The sequence below is a fragment of the Balearica regulorum genome, chromosome 21 (assembly GCF_011004875.1).
Source record: "Balearica regulorum gibbericeps isolate bBalReg1 chromosome 21, bBalReg1.pri, whole genome shotgun sequence".
In the NCBI taxonomy this organism is placed as follows: domain Eukaryota; kingdom Metazoa; phylum Chordata; class Aves; order Gruiformes; family Gruidae; genus Balearica; species Balearica regulorum.
In genome coordinates this window covers 5,238,246-5,262,494 of record NC_046204.1, presented here as the reverse complement: position 1 = coordinate 5,262,494, position 24,249 = coordinate 5,238,246, and the positions used below count along the sequence as shown (strand labels likewise).

The following is a 24,249-nucleotide window of genomic DNA, read 5'->3' as shown; positions in this document are numbered from 1 at the left end:
CAAGGTGACCCAGCACCACCCCCTCCACTGGCAGGAGTTTTTAACCAGATTTAGTGGGGAGTCATAGACCTCTCCTGCACAGTTCCACGAAAGTAACTACAAAAAACAAGTTCATACATGGTGTACATCTATAGATATGAAGATTCCCCTCCACTGAAATTCTTCTGAGGTCCATAAACCCATCTTCTACTGCAATTTCTGCTTGAACAAACTTAGATCAGAGTAACTGTGAAAAAATACAAGGCTACCTCTGCATTTGTAGGTACCTTCCTACAAAGACAATTTTAAAAGAGACTCCTGTAACTGAAATGGTTTCTCTACAGAAAATGCTTTTTGACTGGCAGTGAGGACTCCCCTACCAGACAGCCTAACTATCTGTAAAATGGGGATGAACATTTTCATTGGGGTGACAATGACTGTTGTTGTGGTTTAACCCGGCAGGCAGCTAAAACAACCACACAGCCTTTTGCTCGCTTCCCCTGCAGTGGGATAGGGGAAAGAATTGGGGAAAAAAAAGGTAAAACTCATGGGGTAAGATAAAGACAGTGTAAAAGGACAGAAAGTAATAATAATAATAATAGTAGTAGTAGTAGTAATATACAAAACAAGTGATGCACAGCACAATTGCTCACCAACCACTAACCAATGCCCAGCTAGTTCCTGAGCCGCAGTCACACTCCCAGCCAGCTTCCCCCAGTTACATACTGAGCATGACATCTTATGGTATGGAATATCCCTTTGGCCAGTCTGGGTCAGCTGTCCTGGCCATGTCCCCCCTCAGCTTCTCATGCACTCTCAGCCTCCTTGCTGGTGGGGCAGGATGAGAAGCTGAAAAGTCCTTGACTTGATGTAAACATTATCTAGCAACAACCAAAGTATCAGTGTGTTACCAACATTATTCCCATCCTGAATCCAAACCACAGCACTATACCAGCTACTAGGAAGAAAATTAACTCTATCCCAGCCAAAACCAGAACAACTGTATATCAGAGAATATGGGGAACAGCCTACCAAACTGTGTAATCTCTCATTTACTCAGGAATAAACTAGCCACGACATTGATGTTTCAAGAATAACTGCCTCCACCTCCTAGAGCACATAGGTACCAAGACAGTATGAGCAGAGCTCTCGAGCACTGAACAGAGGTCAAGTTGTGAGCTCAGTGGTCAGATTCCATATGGACGTATTTCCAGTGACTGCTGGGTACAGGCACTACTGAGGCACTACTGGACCCTGCTCCTTCCTATCGCCTACTGTTAAGTTTTCAAACAAACAATTAGCACAAAGGGAAGAAGGGCTAATTAACAAACAGGAACAAACAAACAGTTCTACCAAACCATTTCTGCTCTTTGGTAATTATTAGCCAAGTAATTCATAAGAAGTATTAGTTGGGCCACAGTTTCTCTGTGCCTCTGTCTCCCCACCCTTCCTCTTCTCCCAGTCAGGGATTTATTAAAATTAAACAGATTAGATGGAGCTCCTGATACTAAAAACTGTTCAGCGAAGCCTGCGGTGGGGAAGTGCAGAGCAAACACCAGAGACATTTGTCTCTAAATTGCTCTAAATACCTTCTGCAAATGAAATTCTAACCCAGCTGTGTTGAGAGAGAAAATGAGGAATAACTGGTCATTGTCAGCACTGAAGAAGATCAGGCAGTTATAATATTGCACGATATACTGGGGGCTAAGGATCTCTCGGCAACAATAGATTTTGTATCAGGTTACCCCGGGTAATCAGCACAGCTTTTAGGCTCAGCTTTCCCTTGCTTCATTGCTTCGATGATAGAGTTGAAATCCCCAAGCTTTTATGATTAATTACTCCCCGTAGGTCCACATATTTCAAGGAAAAACTCATGGAGCACAGCAGCCAACAGGCTCCAAATTTTAATGCCATCCTGATGGCAGGGCAGGACAAGCAACATACCTATGTGATTGGAATGTTCTCTAACTGGCACTAGGACAAGCAGCAAGAGGATCACGCTCAAAACGATGTACGCATGAAGTACCTGTCATGACATCATTGCTAAAAGACAAGACTGCCATTCCCTTCTAGGTCCTTTGTTATTCAAGATGAGCAAAGTGGTGCATATACTTGAACTCTCCATCTCATGACACCAGGTCTCAGGCATCACAATAAACAGTTCATAACCCCAAACAGAATAATACATATTTCATAGGCTTCCCTACTTGTCAAAACTCAAGATCTTTAGCTATAGAATTTGATGTACACTGAAGTAGTTACGACTTCAATGTATAAGTGGGTCACTCCCCTCTGAAGTTTGGAGTTTGTATTTTCAGTATCATTCTAACTGCTTAAAGTGCTCCATAGTGCATGTAATTAACTCCAAGGTAACACTGTCCTTATTATTTACATCTTGCTGCAAAGATCTAAGCAATATGGTCCCAGGAGGGTAGCACGATATGGAGTGAATTTCACCTGAAATGCACTATAAATTGTGGACTAAAAACTTTAGAAAGAAAAAAAAAAAAGAACAAAAGATAGTTCCACTATGAGTCAGAAAGTAAAATAAATTCTCAGCAGGCAATGGCCAAAGTATGTTCCATCTGTCTAAGACGATATAGGATTTGTCAGGATCTGTTCTATCCCTGCTATAGAAAAGGGCTAATCTCAGTCAGTAGTTTACCATTTCAGCCTGAAAGTCAGGGTGACCCCAAGCTAGACCTTAATCTGACCTTGTTTACTTTCACCAAGTCCTTCGCCCTTCATTCCTCTCTCTGGCTCTCTTCAGAAACATTCGACCTTTTCACCTAGAAGCTGGTCATTCTAAAGCCAATGTCACCACAGTTAGAACTGACCAACTAGTCCACAACTCTAAACTGTCCTCATTTCAGAAAAGATCCGATAATAGTTAACCCAAAATCTTCCAATGTGTCTTCTGTATTCTACAATTACACATCTGGTGCCAATATTGCTCTCGTCAGTTTGGAAGAAAAGAGACTGGTATTTCTTACAAACTTCAAATCTTTTTCTGAGACAGACTACTTGCTTTGTCCTTAACATCTAATTTTCCATAGCAATACATTTTGGCTTTATGCTAACTCAAGCTCCCTCATTATCACTGAGATCACAAACTTAAAAAGTCCATACCTTTCTTCTTCAGAAATGCTCTTCTTGTTGCAACAGAACTTTGGCGGACTCGTGGATTCTGTAAAAACTTCACTGCTGTCACAATCTGATGAGGGTAGGAGGATTGGAGAAATAGAAGAGAGAAAAGATCCAAGTTAGAAATAGTCAAATTCCCATTTTACATTATGCATTCTATACTACGAAGTAAGGTATCACATCCAATGCATGGAAGACAGTCTGGGACTGACACCAATCCAACTTTCAGAAATGGTTCAACAAGCATCAGAGTGTGTGGCTCAACTCTAATCAGATATCACAGTCATGGTATTTCAACCTAGAAGTTTCTCGCTGAATTACTCTTGGAGCAGCTCAACCAGTACAAAAAATGCCATTAAGATTGTTAGGAGTTTCTGTCATTTATATTGTGACCTTCTTACCAAAGTTGGCTTCTATAGTTGAGGGCAACCTTGAGACAATGGATGTGATCTGTAACAGTAGGCTTACTAGTAAGAATGCTTCCTTTCTGACTTAACACTCCCTGCAAATTCTAAGAGATTAAGGCCTTTTCTGTCGTACTTCTAATTTACTGAAATCATAAATAAACCCCAGCTTGCGGTGACTGGACAAGAAGCAACTTTACATGTTTTGGATCACATAACAAAAATATCCAAAAAGTCACTTTTCATGACATAAATGGGTAGGTGAGTGGTTAAATTAATATTTCACACCGGCAGAAATCACTTTTGTCGAAAGACTGACTTCTACATCCTTCTTTAAGGTGACACAGCACTTAAAAACCCCACTTATCCAAACAAAAGGTAAAGTACGGAATAATACTCAATGGAATTGACGACAACAGCACTAGTTTTTTACATTTCCATTTAGTGCCAATGAAAGGTATTCAGGTTTTTTTTCCATGTGATAGGTCAACTTTCCACATACTCTCCTATACTATTACATACATTATTACATGTTGCTGCACTAGTGATTTACTTCACTTTTACACAAAGACATCTATTCTGCTTGTGGTATCGGAATAATGTGCCTGAAGTTAACACCACTTAGGAGATGGACACACCCCTGTGAACTAGTGGAAGAGATTACTTCCTTCCTCGAGAGCTAAAAATAACCATGCATATGCATGGAAGAGGTTTTTCCTCCCCATACAGTGGCATAAACCTTCTCCTAAAATGGCGGTATATGCTAGACCTATATTAGGTAGGTCTTGAAGAGTTTATTTTAAAATACAGTTTCTGGAATTCAGTTTCAAAAAGGTTTTCAAAACTTTTCACAGCAGAAAAAAAAAAAAAAAAAAAATAGCACCACTACTGAAATCACTAAGTTTCACTTTGTGTTTCAATCAAACCTTTCGAATATGCATTTCTGGTCAGAGAGCAAAGTTCTGATGGGTTTAATGGCACTTTCAATGTACTCCTCAGTGCATTCCATCAATGTTTTTTTTCTTTTAAATTGCATCTCTTATTTCTTTAAATACATTAATCAGGCTAGTGTAGGCAAAACGGATCCATTGGACAATGCAATAAACATGAATTATCATCTATCCAACACGCATAATGGCTTAAAAATACATAATAGCAGGTGTAGTTTAAATGATTAGTTATTACACCTGTGGTGGGTCTGATTCAATTGGGGAAAATCATCTTTAATAGGTTAAAAGGTTTAGATCACCAGGCTTCCCTTAAAGTGGCTGTAGAGAGGGTATGATGGAGTACGCTGTCATTACTAATTCATTTAAGAAAAACATGGGGGATACAGCAAAGAACAGCATAAACGAGCGAATCCAATTTAAACATCAGGTAAAGCAGAAAACACCTTTTAAAAAAGCATGATAAATGAATTTGGAAGAGAGATGAAATTGACATATTTATTTTAACAGGAATTTGACAAAGTCCCAGCATACTTCAAAGTTGGGAAGATAAAATGAATGGGGTATTTTTAATTCTTTTCCTTTTCTTATTTTCCTTCATTTTTTTCCTTAAGTTTACATTCAGTAATTTTGAACCATAAAACACTATAGCAAAATACCCCACATAAAGTACACTTCGGTTTCATTTATGTGCACTTGATCTGTCTCCAGCTGAAACGCAGGTGACAGGCAAATCACAGATTTAAACTGTGCTGATATTGCTATGCCAGATGCAGAAATATAAAGCGCCTCAACTAATAACCTTAAGATAATATGCTGAATAAGAAAGATGCCCAAATGAGCAGACCAACAGATACGCGAACATATCAAAATCACTTTCCTTCTAACAATAATTACTTGTTTGTTTCTTCAGAAACTCAACACTCCCTCCCACATTTAGTGAGCTAGAGACACACACACAAAAAGCCTGCAGACCTGAAATTCTGCAAGCTCTCACATTTAATTATCAGGTTTTAAGCATTGAAAAACCTGTAAGAAATAAGCAGTATTTTTCATTGTGCTACTTCAATCACAATCATGCGAACATTTTATTGATTCTAACTCTTTATTAAAACTTATTTTTGCCTTGTAAAAATGTAAACATTTCAGTAGTAAATTTCACTCCAAAATAAACTTCTATTTTATCTCTTCCCTGCATCACTTCCTCCATTATTCACATCATTTTTAATCTTAAAACAAAATATTACAAGCAACAACAAACTTCATAAAAAAGGGTCCTGTATATGTATTCCTCCTCCCAATAATCCCACGTTTCTCATATTTGTGTCTGCATTTACCTCTGAACATTCCTCCTATAGGCTGAGCTGAAACGTCTTCATTTTTATAATTCATCTTGTATACATGAGCAACTTATGAAGCAATTTTGGCCACGTCAAAATGCCAATATTTTCAACAAACACACACAAGAACTTTCCTACCTTCTATGGATCATTTTCTTTGCACAAATAAGGGCAACTGCAGTCCATAATTTAAACAACAGAAAAAGGATGAGGAAGATGAGAAGACTTTGCAGCCCTGTGTATAGCTAAAAAAAAAATCATGCAGCAAATAGCACTCTGACTCAGCTGGTAACATTGTTCCATACTATTTCGGTATCATTTGTAACACTTCTCCAAATTTTTATAGTATTGAGACACCGCTGAATAATGTGCATTGTATCACTACTGTGATTCTTAGACTGCCAGCACACGCTGGCCAGCAAACTAGTTTTATCTAGTGATCAGGTACGTATTTCTCTTAATGAAAGACAGTGTATTTGGCCTTTAAAATCAAGTCAATCCCAGAAACTTGCTATCCCACCATCACTTCTCCTGCAATGATATGATACACAGAGACATATTTCCGACTGGGTGGTGGTGGGTGCAATCCTGCAGCAGGTCTTGTTCTACAGTTTGATTTTCTAATTAGAAGATGAATGTAACTATTCATGGATTATATTTGTGTCTGGCCAAATTACATAAATTCAGGACAAATATTCTGCTTCAATGTCAAAGATATAAAACGGAGACAGGAACTTTATTGCAGATGTTGTGGGAGTGCAGCAGGCTGGTGAAATTCTGGGGCAAAGCACAGCACTTTTGACGTTATAGCCAAAGTCCCTCATTCCTAATTTCCCTCCCTTTTGTGTTAATGTGGAAGGTAAAGCCAGCCTTATTTCTTATTATGCTCAAAGATGCAGGGTTTCCAATGAAGCAATCTAAACTACTTTATCAGTTACTAGCATTAGAAAAATAAGCCATGAAATTTAAAATACTGTGGCAAATGCCCACTTTTTACCATCTCCCAAAAAAAACCCCAAACAAAACCCAAAACAAAACACCAAACAATCTATTAACAAAAAATCACCTTCATCAAGAAAGTTCCACAGTATTCAGTAACAGACTTCCACGTGGAAAACAGAATCAAAAGCCACCAGGAACGCAGCCTGTAAGAGCTCTAATAGATTTCCTAATACTGGGAACCCTCTGTAGGTTATTACTAAACGGCATTTGTTGATAGACTGAGACTTTGAGATGACCTGTGATGTAAAGGTTGGGTCTGAATTATACGTTGCAAGGGATGGTATTTTGTCTTTCTGAGTGGATCTGTATCTGTTTAAATGCAACACTTCTTTTCATTAAGCAGAGGCGGCACAGGCCATGAACTATGCACAGACAGTTTACATTACATGTGCGGAAGCAATCAACACTGGCAATATACATGACGTATGTAAAAGAAGTTGGAATTAATTTTTTTCCAGTGTATTAAAAAATAATAATATGGCAGTATCAACAAACACTCAACCTATTTCAGCCAGAGCAGAAGGCCACAGCTATAGGGCAAATGGAACTGATCAATATATTAGCCTACAGCAACACCCCCTCAGTGTACGGCTGTATGTTTGCAAGGCTCAGAAGATTAAATTGTCTGTGAAAGGTTTCTGCACTCCTACTCTAAAGGAGATACCCAGAATCCTGTTAACAAGCAGCAGGGTAAAGCCAACTTACGTTTTAACAAGGGCTGACTTAAAAGCCTGGCACTGCAACGAACAAGAAAACCCCTTCAAACAGAAATGCTGCATTTTAGTAAGAAATCAGTGCTCTGCCAGGACTAGCTTGACAAATATGGTTATCGGTGGCACACGGAAATAGTTGCAAAGCAGCTGTTAATCAGGGAAACACATCATAGAACGCTGATGCTAGCACTCATGAAAAAATGCAAGGGGCTAATTATGAAGCCATATATCTCACTAAAGAGGCACTGCTCCTGGAGATTCCAGGCAGAGCTCTCTTAGAGTCGGGGTCCTGGGACACTTACATACACAACGTTCTCTAACACAAGCTTCCTTCTCCCAGGACAAACCTTTTCCCAATTCAGTGTTCGGGGCCCCAGAATTCCTGTGAAATTCATATTTTACAGAAACTGCTTGTTATTTCTAAAGAAATTATCTGCAGGTCGGTCAGGAGAGAGGAAGCACTTTAAACCTCCTGTGATTTCATTGACATTTTTATGAATCCATGCAGAACCCCAGGCATTATTTCTGTCGTGAGAGAACCTAGAAACCTACAAAGTTTGGCAGATCTCAAAGTTGTATTGAGAAAAGTTTAAAAATGCAATAACAAAAATAAAAAACCCTCATGTAAAACAGAGCAAAGAAAAAAAAAAAATACAATTTAAAGCAAGATTCACAGGAGTCAGAACAAGAAAAGAACAAAGGCAAGCAAGAAACAAGCTTCAAATCATATCTGAGATGAAGAACCCAGAACTAAAAGAATACAGAGTAGTTACAAAAAAAAAAAAAAGGTAATACAGGCTAAAAAGGAAAAATCCCAGGTGCCCAGCAACTCGGACTACTGAGAGTTCTATGAATGAAATCTAACTCAAAATCATCAGCATAACAGCAACCAGATGAAAGGTGAGAAAACAGACTCCAGCCGTGTCTTTGTCACCCCGTTTTCACTAACACCTGAAAGAACAAGGTTGCTGAAGGCAAACACGGACGCGGGCCCGGGGCAGGCGCGTTTCCCTCCACCCGCTGTTAGGAGCGGCGGAGCAGGCGAAGGGAAAAGCCGGGGGCAGGCGAAGGGAAAGCCTGGGGCAGGCAAAGGGAAAAGCCTGGGGCAGGGAAAGGGAAAAGCCTGGGGCAGGCAAAGGGAAAAGCCTGGGGCAGGCGAAGGGAAAAGCCGGGGCCGGCGGCGCGGCAGCCCCCGCGCGGAGCCAGCGCGCCCCCTGCCGAGGCCCGGGCGGCCCCGCTCCCAGAGGCAGGCGTCACCAGCCGGCGAAGCCCAAATTAAGTGTTTTCACTCAGTGGAAATGAAATGTTTTGCAAGATGAAACAGAAAGAAAATTGAGGTTTTAGGTAATTACTAGTTGGCATTTACATATCACAGGCTGGTTCAACACCTATTCATTTTCCTCTTTTATTTTCAATTTTTTAAAATTGCTCATTAAAATGAACACATGACAGGGATGGGGGAAAAAAATTACTCTTCCTCTTTTTCCTGAGGACTACAAAATCCAGATCTACTTTAAATACATTTATCTATAATTATCACATACAAAAAAGCCTTACTTAATTTACATTAATAGGGTGACCCAAAAAAAAAAAATTGATAAAAGCCAGAAAAAATTCCAAGCTGAGCTGTCTTCATGTCATCTTGTTGTGCCTACTTAGTTCCAGGGACAGCCTCCACGGAGCCAGGACCCCTGCCACTCCCTACACACGCTGGAATGAGCAGAAATGAAGAAGCTGAAAACTCCTCAGTGCACACTGCTATCCTATTCCCATCAATTTCACCCACCAGCTTACCTAGAGAGGCGTGCTTTCAGATGCTTGCTTTCCCTTCCACATACTTTCCCCTCATTTCTTCTGCTGTTCTCACTACAAAGAAGTGACTCCATACAGTCCCTATTCTCAACTTCTTTGTTCCAGGTGCCACTTCACACTTCCTCCAGCTGTTCATAAAGGTGTGACCTTTCCACCTTCTTTATTCACACAGAACCAGTCTTTCCTCACATAACCTTACCATTTCCAGGGATCCTGATCTGCAGCTCAGATCTGACTTGGAGTTTCTCTTAGCTCAGTGGCCTCTCCATTCAGATTCCCACTCTTCAGTTAAATAAATATTTCCTATGCAAAGCCCTTAATTTTCTTGTGCCCTTCAGCTTTTTTTAATTTTAACCTTGTGAAAGTCTTATTTAACCCCACAATGCATTCTAGGATACAATATGTATGAAAAACGCTATATAAAATAAAGTTTTATTGTATCATATGTTAAGGACATAAAACATTCCTGATAGAAGTGTACAGGAGCTGACATGATAGACTAATATATTTTAAGGTCTATTGTGTAAATATGTATTTAGGGAATTCTAAAGCATGGTATTATTGACCCAAGTCTCTCTTAAAACACATTGATATATGGAGTAAAAGCCCTTATGAAAAGTAGCAACTTCGTCTGTGTAGTAGTCACCTTTCAGAGTGAAATATCTCTGCCATCTTCAGTTTTTTCTGATTCGATTTAAAACATAGTGGATATCTTGACAAAATTCCTCTCTTTTAAAAAGGAATAATATTCAAGTAATACTTACATGCATAAAACTAAAGAGAACAAGAAACTTTTACACATGCTTTAAAAGAAATGTACACTAACTACTTTTACGCACAGAGAAAATGTGCTGTGCGGTTTTTTTATTTCAGAAAGAAATACACCTCCAAATGAGATTTCATAACATGAGGTTTAACACAATACAAACTGTTACAGAGAAGTGATAAATGCTGGAAAAACATCTTATAAGAAATATGAGCAGAACAGCAAACTAAATGTATTAAACTGATAACGCAGTCATAATAAATTTTAACCAATGAGTAGCATGAACCCTTTTCCTAGAGTTCAAACATTTACATTTTTATTGAAAAGAAAATATATAATCTCACTTTCAAAGGAAAAATAAACTTTAAAAATCCCCTTTTTCTACTTCTGCCTAAGCTTAAGTTGCAAGCTTCCTATAATCACCAGTACCACCAAAGAAGGTATTGCAGCAAGATGAACGAGGGGGGGGTGCGGTGGGAAATAATGCTTGCAATCCAACTGGCAGCAAAGTATTTGAAGTTCTGTTTACATAAAAACAGCAATAACCTCAGCGCTGAATGTACTGGATCACTGGGGATAATATATGGACTAGAAGGTCAGCGTCTCATGCAAGTAGGTAAGGTGTCTCACTTCCAAGTGTGGGTGAAGCCAGTGTGCCAAGATAAGGTTAACAAACTGATTCAAGAGGACCTAACACAGATGCCACAGAGAAGGTGAAAGGTCAAAACTGATTAAAGAGAATCAGATTTTTGTAACTTTTCATGACAGTACCCAATTTATACGTCTTGCTTCTCTCTTCTTACAGAACGAAGCCTAGCGATCACTGAGGCTCTGTTCTGTAAAATTAATGCAAGTGTCAAGCTGTTGAGCTGAATCACTCCAAAGGAATGTAGTGACTCAGTGTCCAAGATGCTCACTACAGCAGAACTAAGACCATTCTGTGGCTCCACAACTAAAAAAAATGCATGATACAGCTTTCAAGGGAGTGGATGGCAGCACCTCCAACTCTTACCTTTTTCACTCCTCTCTCCATATTGCCATTAGCAAAGAGTTCAAATACAATAGCTTTTGAAAGAAATCTCTTTTACCCTATTATCTTCACATGTGCAGAATGTAAAAAACAATGAAGCTGTAATTTATTACATTTTCATTCTTTTAACTACAGGGCAGACAAGGACTGCTGGAGGTTCATTCACATGCTAGGGAGCTAGAAGATGACGTAAGGATAGGAAGTCCGTGCCACATCTAACAATTGTGCCCGAGTACTTAAAATTGTTATTGAACGGTAGACTCCAGAAGGCTAAATCAATCAAAGAGATGCACCAGAACAGGATCATTGTTCAGACTTACTTAGATCCTTCTAATTCCACAGTCAAGGGACAGGGAAATACTAGTACTACAATGGTTTAGATTTAGTGCAAGAGGATCGAAACTAGAACCCCTCTGTGGAAGACTCTATAAAGATGTTTTAAGACTGAAATGACTCAAATGGACAGGAAAAAATCAGCAAGCTATTATTCCTTGAACCTGCTATTTCAAGAACCCCATTTAACAGAATTCTTTCCATGGGAAACACAGATTAGAAACAGAGTGTTTTCTTTGCAGCAATAAAACCCCAAACAATTAGGGGTGAAGTCAGGGGGCTATGATGGCATCATTACATGGAAGATCTGAATGACAGAACGAATAAGGAGATACTGGAGGAAACTACTTGGATCACCAGAATCTAACAAAGGTTTCATGTTGGAAACATTAAAGAAGCTGGAAATTGTGACAGCTGTGCAATAAATCATGCAAACCACAGCAGTTGGGAAGTAATAGCAAAAGGAGAAGGACTTAAAACAGTGGAAGACCTTTACGTAAATTTAGTATTTTACTTGGAGCTCTTTGGGACAAGAATCGTCCTTTTATTCTGTATTTGCACAGTGCCTGGTGCTGGTCTGCAACGGGCCTCATAGACATTTATTACAACACAAATAATAATAAAGACTGAGCAGATCGTGCACTTTGTTCCTGCTGTTAATTGCCCCATTAAGGGAAAAACTAAGTAAGGGGCAAGAAATCTGATTGGCCAGAGCTGCCTGGTCTATGGGGATTGCAAGTGGAATAATTTTATAGATTCGAAAGCAGCTGCGTCCCTTGTCTTTGTCCAGTTCACAACAGAAAGCAGCTCACATCACAGAATTTCTCCTTCACTTGTAGGAACTTGCATGAGTAGCCTCAAAAGCAACTGAGCTTCCCTGTAAACTCTTAGGATGCTTCCTCTACAACAGGAGTGAAACACAACATAAGGGCAAACATGAGGAGCATTTCCACTGTAGCTGTCCATGCCATAAATATTCTGCAAACAATGGGTCCACTTCATTTTCCCCTGGGGTCAATTTGGCATTTTTCATGGATGTTACATTCACTATTTAAAGAAACAAAGCATATAGGTGTCAGGACAAATTCAGGATGCTGCTAAACCAATACAAGACCAAAAAATCACGTGTACTGATCACCAACTCCTCTCTCTTGAAGCACTGGAGTAAGATCCCACCATCCTAAACTGAGTTAAAATGTCCAAGCGAGTTAGTTCTACAGAGAATTATACTCAAGCCAGAGTGCTCCTGCCTAGTTTCTACACAGAAATTTGGGTCCAAACCAGGAAGGCCTAGAAAATCAGAGAAGGTTAAAAATGGCACTTCTAATGTTTTTTGTTTTCCTTAAACCTTGGCACAGCCAGCACATGTCAGGGACTATTATAATTATACTCTTTACGTGCTGAAAAATTAATAAACAATTACTCACTTCAGGAAAACAAAAAGAAAGTAGCCGTTTCCTTGACAAATGCTGCCGAAAGCATCAACAGTCTCTCTGAAATCTGGGTCCAGACCACAGCAAGGGATTAACACCAATGTAAGAATGGCCATTGTTGCTACAGAGAACTGGCAGAACTGAAAGCTTGAGCCTGTAACGTTGCAGTTTTCTCAAGACTCCACACCTGATCCATAGGAGCTACAAGGCATTTTTCTATCTTTGTAACAGAAGAAAGTAGATTCAGTCTTCAGTGCTGCTTTGGCCAAAGTACAGGCTGTTCAATCAATTTCTATTGAGCCACAAAGTCCCAAAACTGAGGGTAAGTTGTTTGAAATGTACTAGTTTCAATCCTACTAGGCCAGAAAGGGCTTCCACATTGCCACGGGGCTAGAAACCAAGGGTTACCTCTACTGTGGTAGGAAGTCAGGCTCAGCTTCCTAGGAAATCATGAGAATGGTAAAAAATACACACATTCCTGAATAAGTAGGTGAGACAGCAAACGTCTGGGACCTTGAAAAATTCTTATTGCAATTTATTTGCAGCATAAATCTTGACTAAAATATGCCATTCGATTAGTTCTTCCCTAAAATATTAGCAAGTTCTATATTAACTTCCTTGAGAATCCAGAGGAAACTCAGATGGACTTGCACTGAAAGGCTTCCAATTTTCTTTAAAAAATTAAATAAAGTTAAATAAATTCCACATATCCCTTTTTAAGCAGACCCATGCTACTCAGTCTTCTCCCCACCTTAAATCAATGGTAACCCAATTCAAACGCCTTACAGCTCTCTCTGAGAACTAGTGGAGAGATCAACGCTTTTTATCTTAAGGATTATGGATCGCTACTTGGCTGACTAACATACCCAGCAGCCCATTAGAAATACCACAAAGGGCACACTGTTTCTCCTTCTACCCCTCAGACTTGAGAAAGCAGCATATAAAACTTCACCCCTTCATGTTGTAGTTCTCAGCCTGCCTGCCTTGTTTCATACTCTAAACACACCAAGATTTATTAACCTTTACAGTAAAAACAAATAAAATAATGATGAAGTAAAAACACAGTGATGTAAGGGCTGCAGCTAGCACCGTTTATCTGTGGAAATCCAATTAGTGCTCAAGTGGCAGAGATACCTGGAAAAGTGCTCACAATCAAATCAAAAAATGATACAAAAACATTAACCTGATGGCTAAAAACTCCACATTTAAACATTTAAAGTAATAAAGGTGCTTTTATTGAGTATTTTCTATATTTCATTAAGTCCCAAATTGACGAGGAGCCCTAGAGATGCATTTCCTGGGCTTTCGGATCCTCAGACCAAATGCTTGACTTACTTGTTGTTGTTGTAAGACAAAAAAAGAAAGAATGTTTCTTGCTAGAATGGCAAACTTCTTTCTGCAGTAGCAACTACAGCAACAATTGCATATGCAGGAAATGCTGAGAAGCCTATGAAGATATTCTTAGATCTGACACATTCATTCTGTACTCACCATGACGTGAGCAGAAATGCTGTTTGAATTACTTTTGCATGTGAGAGTATCTGGATTTACCTCTATTGTTGTGCTCTACCAGTAATTCTTCTCTCAAAGCCATCGCATCATGTCCCTTGGCTGGGAAAGTGACCATATTGATGGGACAGGTACTAGAAAGACAAGTACCCACTGTACACCTTGACAGTCTCGGAAAAGAAGATAGGAACTGAATAAATAATGAGATTAGTCAAGTCCCTACCAGTAGGGCCCTCAGATTAGGTCTGCTTACAAGGCTTACAGAAAAAGCAGGCAGTACAATGTCCCTGCTCTAAATACTGTGATTCTGCTACTTTTTATCAGCATTAAATTCACTTAAATTTATTAAAAGAGGAATCAGGAGAAAGTCACTGTCAATGAACAGAAGATCAAACTTCTGAGTAAAAATTCTCTTCGTCTTTCTAAAACCACAGAACAGGAGGCAATAATACTTCATAAGTTTGGGAACATCTAATAGAACCTTACCCATTGGTTTGTTTATAGCAAAATGTTACACTTGCTTCCGGTATCAATCTATGCATGCTGCTCTTAAGCTTTACACAGAGGACCTGAATATACGCATCCAGAACAGACTGCATTAAATGCAAAATGCAATGCACTTAAATTCCATTCCAAGGTGAATTAACTGAGTTAAAAGAAGCCAACTTCCTTGAAATATACAGAAAGTACGTTTCTATTTCAGAAAGAATTTATAGTTTGTATTTTGTCCATCTATTTTTAAAAGTCCAAAAGTCTTTACTACCTGTCCAGGGAGAAGATTCAATGACAGATCACTGTCAGGATTTTTACCTAATTTTAATCCTTAACTTCCTTTTTTTGTAATATGAATCCACTGCTCAGAAATAAATTTAAGACTTAAGAATATCATATGAACCACTTGGATTGTACTGGGTACCAGAAAAATAGTTATTTCCTGACTTTACTGTTTCACTGGGCTGCTACTCACACTCATATGTTCTGAACTGACTGGCCTTATGTGTGGTATTCTCTTTCTACAGAGAATATTAATGAATTAGCTTTTAGATGCCAAAGAGTACAACCTGTCTTCTGGGAGCAATTTCGACATGTCTTTAACTTTTCTGCTTGGTATGTAGCAAATTATGAAGAGGAATGTGATACCTAGAATTTGCAGACTGAAATGTAAAATGTTTAAAATAAAAAATTAAGGACAAAAATCCTGTATCAAACAGATTCAACACAGCAACGTTTAGATTCCTCTCCTCTCCTCTCCTTCCCCTATAATCAACAGGGATGAGTACTGGGTAAGAATCAGTGGTGAGAGACCTCCTGCTCCTGTCTGGAGTATAAAGAGTCCTGGTTTATTATTCTGCATTTGCATGTGGCAGCAAATGTGTAAATGTTTTAATAATACAAAAATCCCAATAGAGTGGAGGAGGAGGATATGAAAGAAAGAAATACAAGGACATTTACTTTCTTGAGAGTGAGATAGAAAGGAAAAGAGAGAAAGAAGATGACACGATAAGGGACAAAGCAAGCTTTCTGGGGTATATCTGGAAAACGCTAGAAGAGAAATCATTAAGAAGTCCATAGTGCATCTACAGTGATACAGTGCGGATCAATTCATTTAACACTGCCCTGTACATTTACAGAAAAGTACTTTTGATATAATAAAGGCTCATAAACACACAGAAATTGGGTTAGACCTGTTTCAAATTCCTGCCAAACAATGGTTCAGAAAAATGAAGCTCTATTTTAATTAGCTCGACTCAAGAGTGATTTGATAACAGCAGATGCTGTCTGGATGCTTTCAGCTTGATGGGCTCCACATACATGAACTTAAGAGTGGCTTTGATGCAATTAGATACCTCTCTCTCCTTTAACATGTGTTAAGCTGAACCAATGGCTTGTGTCTATTTAACATCTTGAACCAGAAGGATATTGACACTCTTCTCCAAATGAGTGGAGCTAAAGCAAAGAGAAGGCAGCTTATTTGGGGCTTACCCATGCCGTTTCAACAATTTGAGGATAGAAAGGAAAGGGCACCAGTGGATGTCCTGCAACTTAATATTAAGGTCTTAACAGCAGATTTGTTGCTACCACAATCCACATTTCCTGGCATGTAATTTTTACAGGCTTTGTTATTCCCAGTCAAAAAACCTGCCCTATCAATTGCTGTTTCAACTTATGGCATTTTCTGTAAAAACAAGAGGGACTCCAGAATAATTCCATACATCCCTTTCAGTCCTATATTCCCAGAAGATACTCCATACACACGCTGTACCATTAGAGTAGGTTCCATTCAGTCATGGTGCAACTCTCCCACCTACTGTCCACCATTTTCTTTTAGAGACAACTTCTTCCATTCCTGGAAATATTTGTGCATTGACATCTTAGAGAATCCTTTGCCTTTCTAAAGTGATCTACCTACCTCACTCTGTAGCCATAAAGTACAGGCATTTGCTAAAGGACACATGCAACATAGGAGCTACTTTAATGCATCAGGGACAAGGCTAATAGGAGGTCTTGATTTGTTAATTATCTGTCAGTTTGTCACAGCTGGGCTGCAAGGAGTGGGTGAGGGGGAATATTTCTGCTTGGTTCTTTCTCTAAATGCTGAATTAGGCTGTCAAAACCTTCATCCCACCACAAGAGGTTGTGAAAAGAAGAGCCAGACTATCCTTTTCTTCCTCCTTTTCCCAGCAGGATATGCTGCTTCAGATGTCCTACCCTCCCACTACATCTCCAGAAATGTATATGGCATATATAAAATGACCTTCACACCACCACACCATGCCCAGTTTAGTCAAGGGACATTAGCAGACCTGAGCATGATAAATCAGAGAGGAAATCCCAGTGCCAGGGGAGCACGCAAGAGACGTTTATTCTGCAAGGCATCTTAAAAGTTGCTACCTGCTTGAATCAGCAATTTCAGAGCAGGGTTTTGGAAGACAAAAAGCTTGGCCCCTCTGAGAGTAGACAGATAGGTATACACAGAGTTATAAAGAGATGGAGTAGTGGCAAGATTTCCTTTCTTCTTACATCTCTGTCCCATGTAATCATCTAAGTAGGGGAAAAAGTTCAGGCTGTGAAATGCGATAAAGCACGGAATACCCCCATGGAAACAAAGCGAGAAAAGCAGAAAACAGGCTGTGACATAGCAGTAGAATTTACTATAAATGCTTATGCCTCTTAAATCCAGCTAAATGTGGCCGTTAAGCCATGAGAGCCTAGGGAGATCCCCACCCACTCCTCTGTTTTCCCTGCAGGCCACGTCCAGAGCATCCCATCACTCAAGTACTCTCCTCAACAGCCTCTGGATTATGAAAAATCCCCTGCAGGAGCTTCCCACATGCAACAGACACACCCCTTTTCTACCACCAGCGATGCTTCTCCCTTTCAGGTGTGGGAGGCTCAAAATTTATTCCATGTACACAGGGATACTGCCTGCTTCGGATGGGAAAACTGAGAGCATTCACCTCTGGCTCTGTACAGGTGATCAGAAGCTATAAAGTCACCTGAACTGGAAAAAATGACCATGAGCATTCCTCTAGTCCATTGCAACATTAAAAATAGTGTCTCAAGCTAACATTTGTTTATTGTACACTTCGGACAGTCAAGGAGCACATACACATAGTCAGTACACTAGCCAAATTCTCAAAGCAATTTTCTTCTATGGACCATCTTCTCCTATAGTTAGACAAAACTAGTGCGTTTCACCTCTTGAGCTAGCATCCCTTAGAACCAGCATTTCATTTTCTAGTGTCATCCTCCTACCAGTATACAGCACATCAGCTGTAAGGGTAGAATAAGAGTTACTTTCCTTGCCTCATAATTTAGTCCTGAGCACTAACACAAATAATACGTTTTTGCACAGACAGTCCTACCTTCCCCAGATGGAGCCTGCTGAGAAATCCATTGGGGACAAAATAACTGTCTTTATCTTTCATCAGGTAAAGTCAATAGATCCATTTTGGGGAACATCTGCAGAGCTTGTCCTTGGAAAATAAAATTTGCTAAAGCACTGCTTCTCAACCTTTATGCAAGCTTGACTCCCTTTTACACTCATCTGTTGTGGTGGCTCATCCCACATTCCTCAGCTGAGATGCCAGCAAGTTCCTTCAGGAAAATGAGAGTTACTGGAATAAATGCTAACTCTTCAAAGTAGGAGGAACAGAACTCCTAATAGCAATTACCAGTAGAAAGCTGTTCACTGGCTAGCGACTTTGGGACTTTCTTTGAAGCTTTTTGCATCTCTTTGGGGGTTATAACCTAAGTTTGAGAAACACTGCTTTAAGGAACTTAGCTATAAAGAGACATAGCACTGGTGATGACAATGTGATGTCATAGCATTGTTCCCCACCCCACACCTACATAAGAGTTTAGGAGCAATTTCCCAGCAGGTCCTGGTGGCCTCAGCTCTTTTGCCTTCAAAAGCTCTGCCCTATAGTGATACAGACTCATGGGTGTTAAGACGAAGCTTGAGATAAAGACCCAGCAGCATCAATAATACAACCAATGCAGCAGTCAGCATTAATTATTCCAAACTACTATAGGGCAAGGTCTGTGTCTCTTAAAACATCTGTCTCTCAATCTTCTGGTCTTTAATAAAATAACCCTCCCAGCCATAGGGTGTAACTGGAATTGAACATACGCATGTGCATGCAAAAACATAAATGCATAAGGAGAGATTCAGGTCCTCATTAAAAAATGGAATAAATAAGAATTCACCAAGGAATTCTGCCAGAGTCTGATTTCCAGATCTGGTTTTGCTGCATTCTTGCCCACAGCCTGCAGAGTTCTGGGTGCCTCCCCATCCTTCTCCAGCTGCACAGTCCTCTTCAAATTCAGACTTCTTGCACCTATAATTACTAGGTGCCCTGTGCCAGGCTCCTTTAATTAACCAACCCAACTCTTCTCCCTTTGGGATCAGACTAAGCTCTTTTTTATTAGTTCCATCATTAGTTCCATCAGTATCTAGGCCTAAGCAGGACACCTTACACCACTTTGTGAGTGGGGCTGTAGGGTGCAAATGACCTCCAAAGCACCTGCCTGCAGAAGAGGCTAAGAAAGCAAGGCTATGAACCAAGGGAAAATGGCATGAGGAGTTGATACAACACCTTTCAAACCTAATTACATCAGCAAAAATGACACAACTCAAAATCCTCAGGAAGATGCTTGCACAAGGGGACCTTGGTGTGCCAGTTAGGTGCTGCTACACCGCTGAAGGTGCTCCAATCCAAAGAGCAGAGAGGCAAGAACAGAATAAACCCCCTTACTTGTCATTACACTGGAGCCAACCTTGTGATTTTCAGGGCTCCAAGAAAGAGCTGAGCATTCCTGGAGAGCACTATTTCCCCAAGCCTCACTTTCTCCAGCTGACACTGTCTTACCAACAGCTAGGATGGAGGCTGAATTACAGGTCCATGCAACACCCTAGAAGAACAGGATCCCCATTTCACTGTTTGTACTTAAGACTCCATGTTCCTGTCTCCCAGGAGAAGGGTAGATCAGAGTCCAGGTACTTGGTACGTGCAGGCAGTTTCTTTAGCATTTATTGGTATTTTACCTTTAGTCAAGATACTTTCATTCTTTGAAGGTGTTCCACCTAATTTCTAGACAAACTGCAGCACATATGTAAAAAAAGAAATGGCAAAATGCACGTTGGCCTTTTCTGGACCATGAGATATTCTGCATGTACGTGTTCATGCATGTGGTGGAGAAAAATGAGAGGTGAAAAGCAAAAGAGCTGGCTAATATCCTGGGATTTCTTAGGACAGGCGGTCACTCTAGTTGCACAGCTTGACTTCCCCAGAGAGTTTTCTCAAGGAGAAACCAGCCATCGATCTTGGGACGCACAACTTCCAGGACCGTTCCTTATCTCAGAACAGCTTCTGCCACGAATTCCTGAATGTGCTTTAATGTTTAAATTATTAAATGCATTAATGTATTTACATTATTCAAGTCTTATGTGCATTTTTCTAAGATAATTTATGTATAAGAGTTTGAATGTCCATGACTGTTAATGTCTACAACCCTTCCTGTTCATTATTGATTCTGGAAGGGAAAAAAAAAGGCAGTGTTTTAATGCCTTATTTTTAATGTATTAAGAGTCTGAATAAGTGCATTCTCTTTTTTCTTTTGTAATTTCATAATTTAAGTAGTGCATTTATTAAACTGACACAGTATGAATTGTGGTGAAGTCTGGCACAGGTCCATGCTGCCAACGCAGCCCAGCCGACCATCACGCTACTCTGCAAATCAAGCACAAGCTCAGCTCCTCTTACGCCAGCTTTTACTCCCTACCTGAAAGCAGAGGGGACAGAGACTACAAAAAACGCTTTTAAAAATACATTTTCTTTGCTATTTACATGGCTTTTCGCTCTCATCTCCATTTTAAGTCAGTGAAAGTTTTCTTATGCTATTGATGAACTGTTTTAATGCAAACCTGGTTTTTCAAAGAGCTCTGACACACATACTACAGGTAAAAAATTTCTACAGTACCTTTCAGCCCAGTAGCCCCAAAGCTCGTCAAAAATCTAAACTGAATATAATTTTGTTGTTTCTATACCACAGTTGTGCACATCATAAAACCAAAAATTTGCCCATAGCTTAATGTTCACAGGCAAATTATATACAGGAATCAGGGCACCTCCACTGTTGAACCACAGCCACTTCTAGAGCAGAATGCAACACCTATTCAGCAGTAGCTGGCCATCTTGTATGCCAGTTTGGGGACAGAATGCTGCAATAGGCCAACAGAAACTGAAAAAAAAATTCAGCTAACACAATAGAGCTACCTCCGCTCACTCCACCCACACGTAAATGGTGTTGTATGGGACATGCACTTTATATTTAAATCATGTGTAAATGCCTTAGATGTTTATAGCCAAAAATACTACTTTCAAAGTCCAGTGTTTACTGCCAGACAAATCCACTGCGAATTGAGCCTACACAGAGCAACAGTGACACCCGATGGCTTTCAGCTTAACCTTCGGACACACATTCCCTGCAAGAAGAATCCAGGGGCTCCATTTCCTCTGGCAGTATGGTAGCCCCAACTCAAATCAGCTATCAGAACAACTCATCAAGAAGCTGAACTGCAGAGAGATAAAACTTGCTGTACGTAGGCACTGTATGTAATTATGAGTGTGTGCATAAGTTTCACAGTGCATTCTGCATAATTACAGCCTTGCCCGGCACAGTTGCCAATGCGAACATGAACACACACGCACACACATAATGTATGCACAATATTGTGCATATGGACTTGGGAAAGACAGAGAACAGTGAAAGTTGCTGGCTGTTGTTTAAGAGCTGACTCTGCCATTTCTAAGGTTAAGTTTGTGTTTTTTTGCTACTCATTACCATTCTTTAACTGTTACAATTTATATCAGCATATAATGTTAAATAATTACAGGGAGCGGAGCTCACTCTAGTGAGGATATAAATGCGCTGTGGGATTCTACAGATTTAAACAAATAACACTCACAGCAGGGGGTGAGCAGATGAATTAGCATTAATATCCTGCCTGGGAGATCCCACTGCAGTGTTATGGCTTAAATACAGATCTTTCTGTAACAGTCAAATATGACAGCTACTAGCGATACAGCCCAGCACATCACTAGTCAATATAGCAGCTGCAGCTATGTAGCTGCAGCTAAGGATGCCCTTGTAATAATCCATACAGCAGCCAGTTAAAATAAATAACTTCCCTTTAACAGTCTATATCGCAGCCAACTGCATTAAAACCTTCCCTTTTAAGGTCTATACAATAGTCAGCTAAATGGAAAAATTGGCATCCTTCTTGGCAGCTTCAGAGGGAAGTCAAGCATCAAATGGGCTAGAGACTGAACTCTCCTCTCATCTCTTGGGGGATGAGGGGGGTCCCTTCCATATCATGCTGGTGGGGAATCCTGCAATGCTGCTATCACAGCTTGCAGTTTAAGTTTTGTGAGAAGATGATTTGAGTCTCCAAAGCCATCACTTCACTATCTTTCACAAGCAATTACATTCACTTTAAAAAATAAAGACCAAAACCTATTTCTTTCCTGATCAGAATAACGAATCGGGTAGACAGCAGCTGTCCCGGAGCAGCCAGCACATAGATCCGTATTTCCTCAGAGTAATGGCAATATGCTTTTCCTAGCACTTTTACCATTAGCGAGATGCCCCATCTCAGCCTAAAAGCAGAACCTGAACTTGAACTCTCAAATCAGTAGCTGCTTTTTTACTCTGTAACAAGAAGCAACAGGCTGAGGTAGGCTAGGAGTCTACCTGCCTTGGACTACACCAGAGCACTTCATTTTGCAATAGCAATTGCAAAAGACCGTAATATAAATCATGATAGAAATGGTTAGAAAGCATCCAAATCTGGAAACTGAACTGGAGGAAAAAATCCATGACCACAATGAATTCTGTCATAAGGCCACTACATACAGGTTTTATATATAGGGTCAAATTCTGTTCTCATATATACAGAGTTTATACTGGTGTACCTCCATTCTTCTGTGTTGGAGTGGCTGTAGATTTACACTGCAAATTAACTGATCTGCAAAACAAACCTGTAGAACTTTGACAAACTAAACAATGCTTCTTGAGGCAAAGTAGAACGTAAAACACACACTCATAAAGCACTTAAAACTGAGCTTATGGTTTTACAAACTGTTGTACAAGCAGTAATAAATCTCTAGAAAATGAAATGTGTACATATTTTCAAATTTCCATACTGCTAAGATATTTTATTGATAGGGAATTCTGCCACTAAAATACTACATTTGCTAGTGTCTTATAAAGAAAGGAGATAGATGACAATTTTTTTTTAATTGGAATGATAAAGCAGGAATGGCATTTATTCTTTAAAACTCTACAAATGAAAAACATCTGCCTGCTTTCTTTTTAAGAAACCTGTCCCTTTGGGTATATATTAAAAAACATAAACATAAACCAGGGGCCTACAATCCCACCAGATGCGTGCACCTGGAGCCGTTTCAAGTAATTGATCAAGAAATAAATTTTTTTTTCAGGTAACAGGAAAAAATTATCTCTAAAATCTTTTACATTGTCAATGCTTTAATTTATTTCATCTTAGATTTTAAGGAAGACTGCAGCTACAAACACTTTCCAGCTTATAGCCTCCACAATTAAAAAAAAAAAGTACACACCACCCCTACTCCAGAAGTCATGGTTTGAAGCTTTGACCATATTTTGCAAAATGACAGTTATTAAAAACAACAAACATGCATCACAGTGAGTCATCTGGTTTCCAACTTCTGAGTCAAAAGGGGCTGATTCCACACAAACTGAAACCTGGCTCTCTGACTACTTGCATAGTTAATGATTTGTATCTCTGCACCACAGCTTCAGAACAGGATGTGGAAGAAAAGAATGAAAAGGAGATGGGAGAAAGGGGAGGGGAGGGGAAGAGAAAAAACACTTCTTTACTGGTCCCAGTGTCACTGCAAATAAAGACCATGTCAAGATTTAAACCATAATAATGGAAAGGCTATAAAGGTCCCTGCTATAATGTTTCCTCTGATATTCCCTTTCATAAACGCTCTCTTTATGTTGCATGCTTTGCAATAATACATGTAATGTTTGTGTACTAGCCCCGCTGGGGAAGCTGTATCATATGAAGCTTCACAGAATACAACATTAGAAGCTAGACAATTCATTTACCAGTTCCTCAACTTTTGTTAGCTGCACCTATCTTTTTCAAGAGGATGCAACAAACATGAGGAGACAAGTAACCTAAAGCAACCTCCAAATATGTTTAGCTGGAAACAGATCTGTATGTACCAACACACAGACATGCAGTACAGAGTTACCTCTTACTCCAATGCAGTACCTGTCTGGATA

At 39.7% G+C, this 24,249-nt stretch overlaps 1 protein-coding gene across 1 annotated transcript in view; it reads right to left on the bottom strand.

The window, feature by feature from the left end:
* PEX14 (peroxisomal biogenesis factor 14) overlaps window positions 1-24,249 on the bottom strand; it is a 78,923-nt gene that overhangs the window by 38,514 nt on the left and 16,160 nt on the right. Inside the window, exon 3 of the mRNA XM_075773508.1 lies at window positions 3,109-3,193. Within this exon, the coding sequence (XP_075629623.1) occupies window positions 3,109-3,193 (85 nt within the window). The remainder of the gene's footprint in view (window positions 1-3,108; window positions 3,194-24,249) is intronic.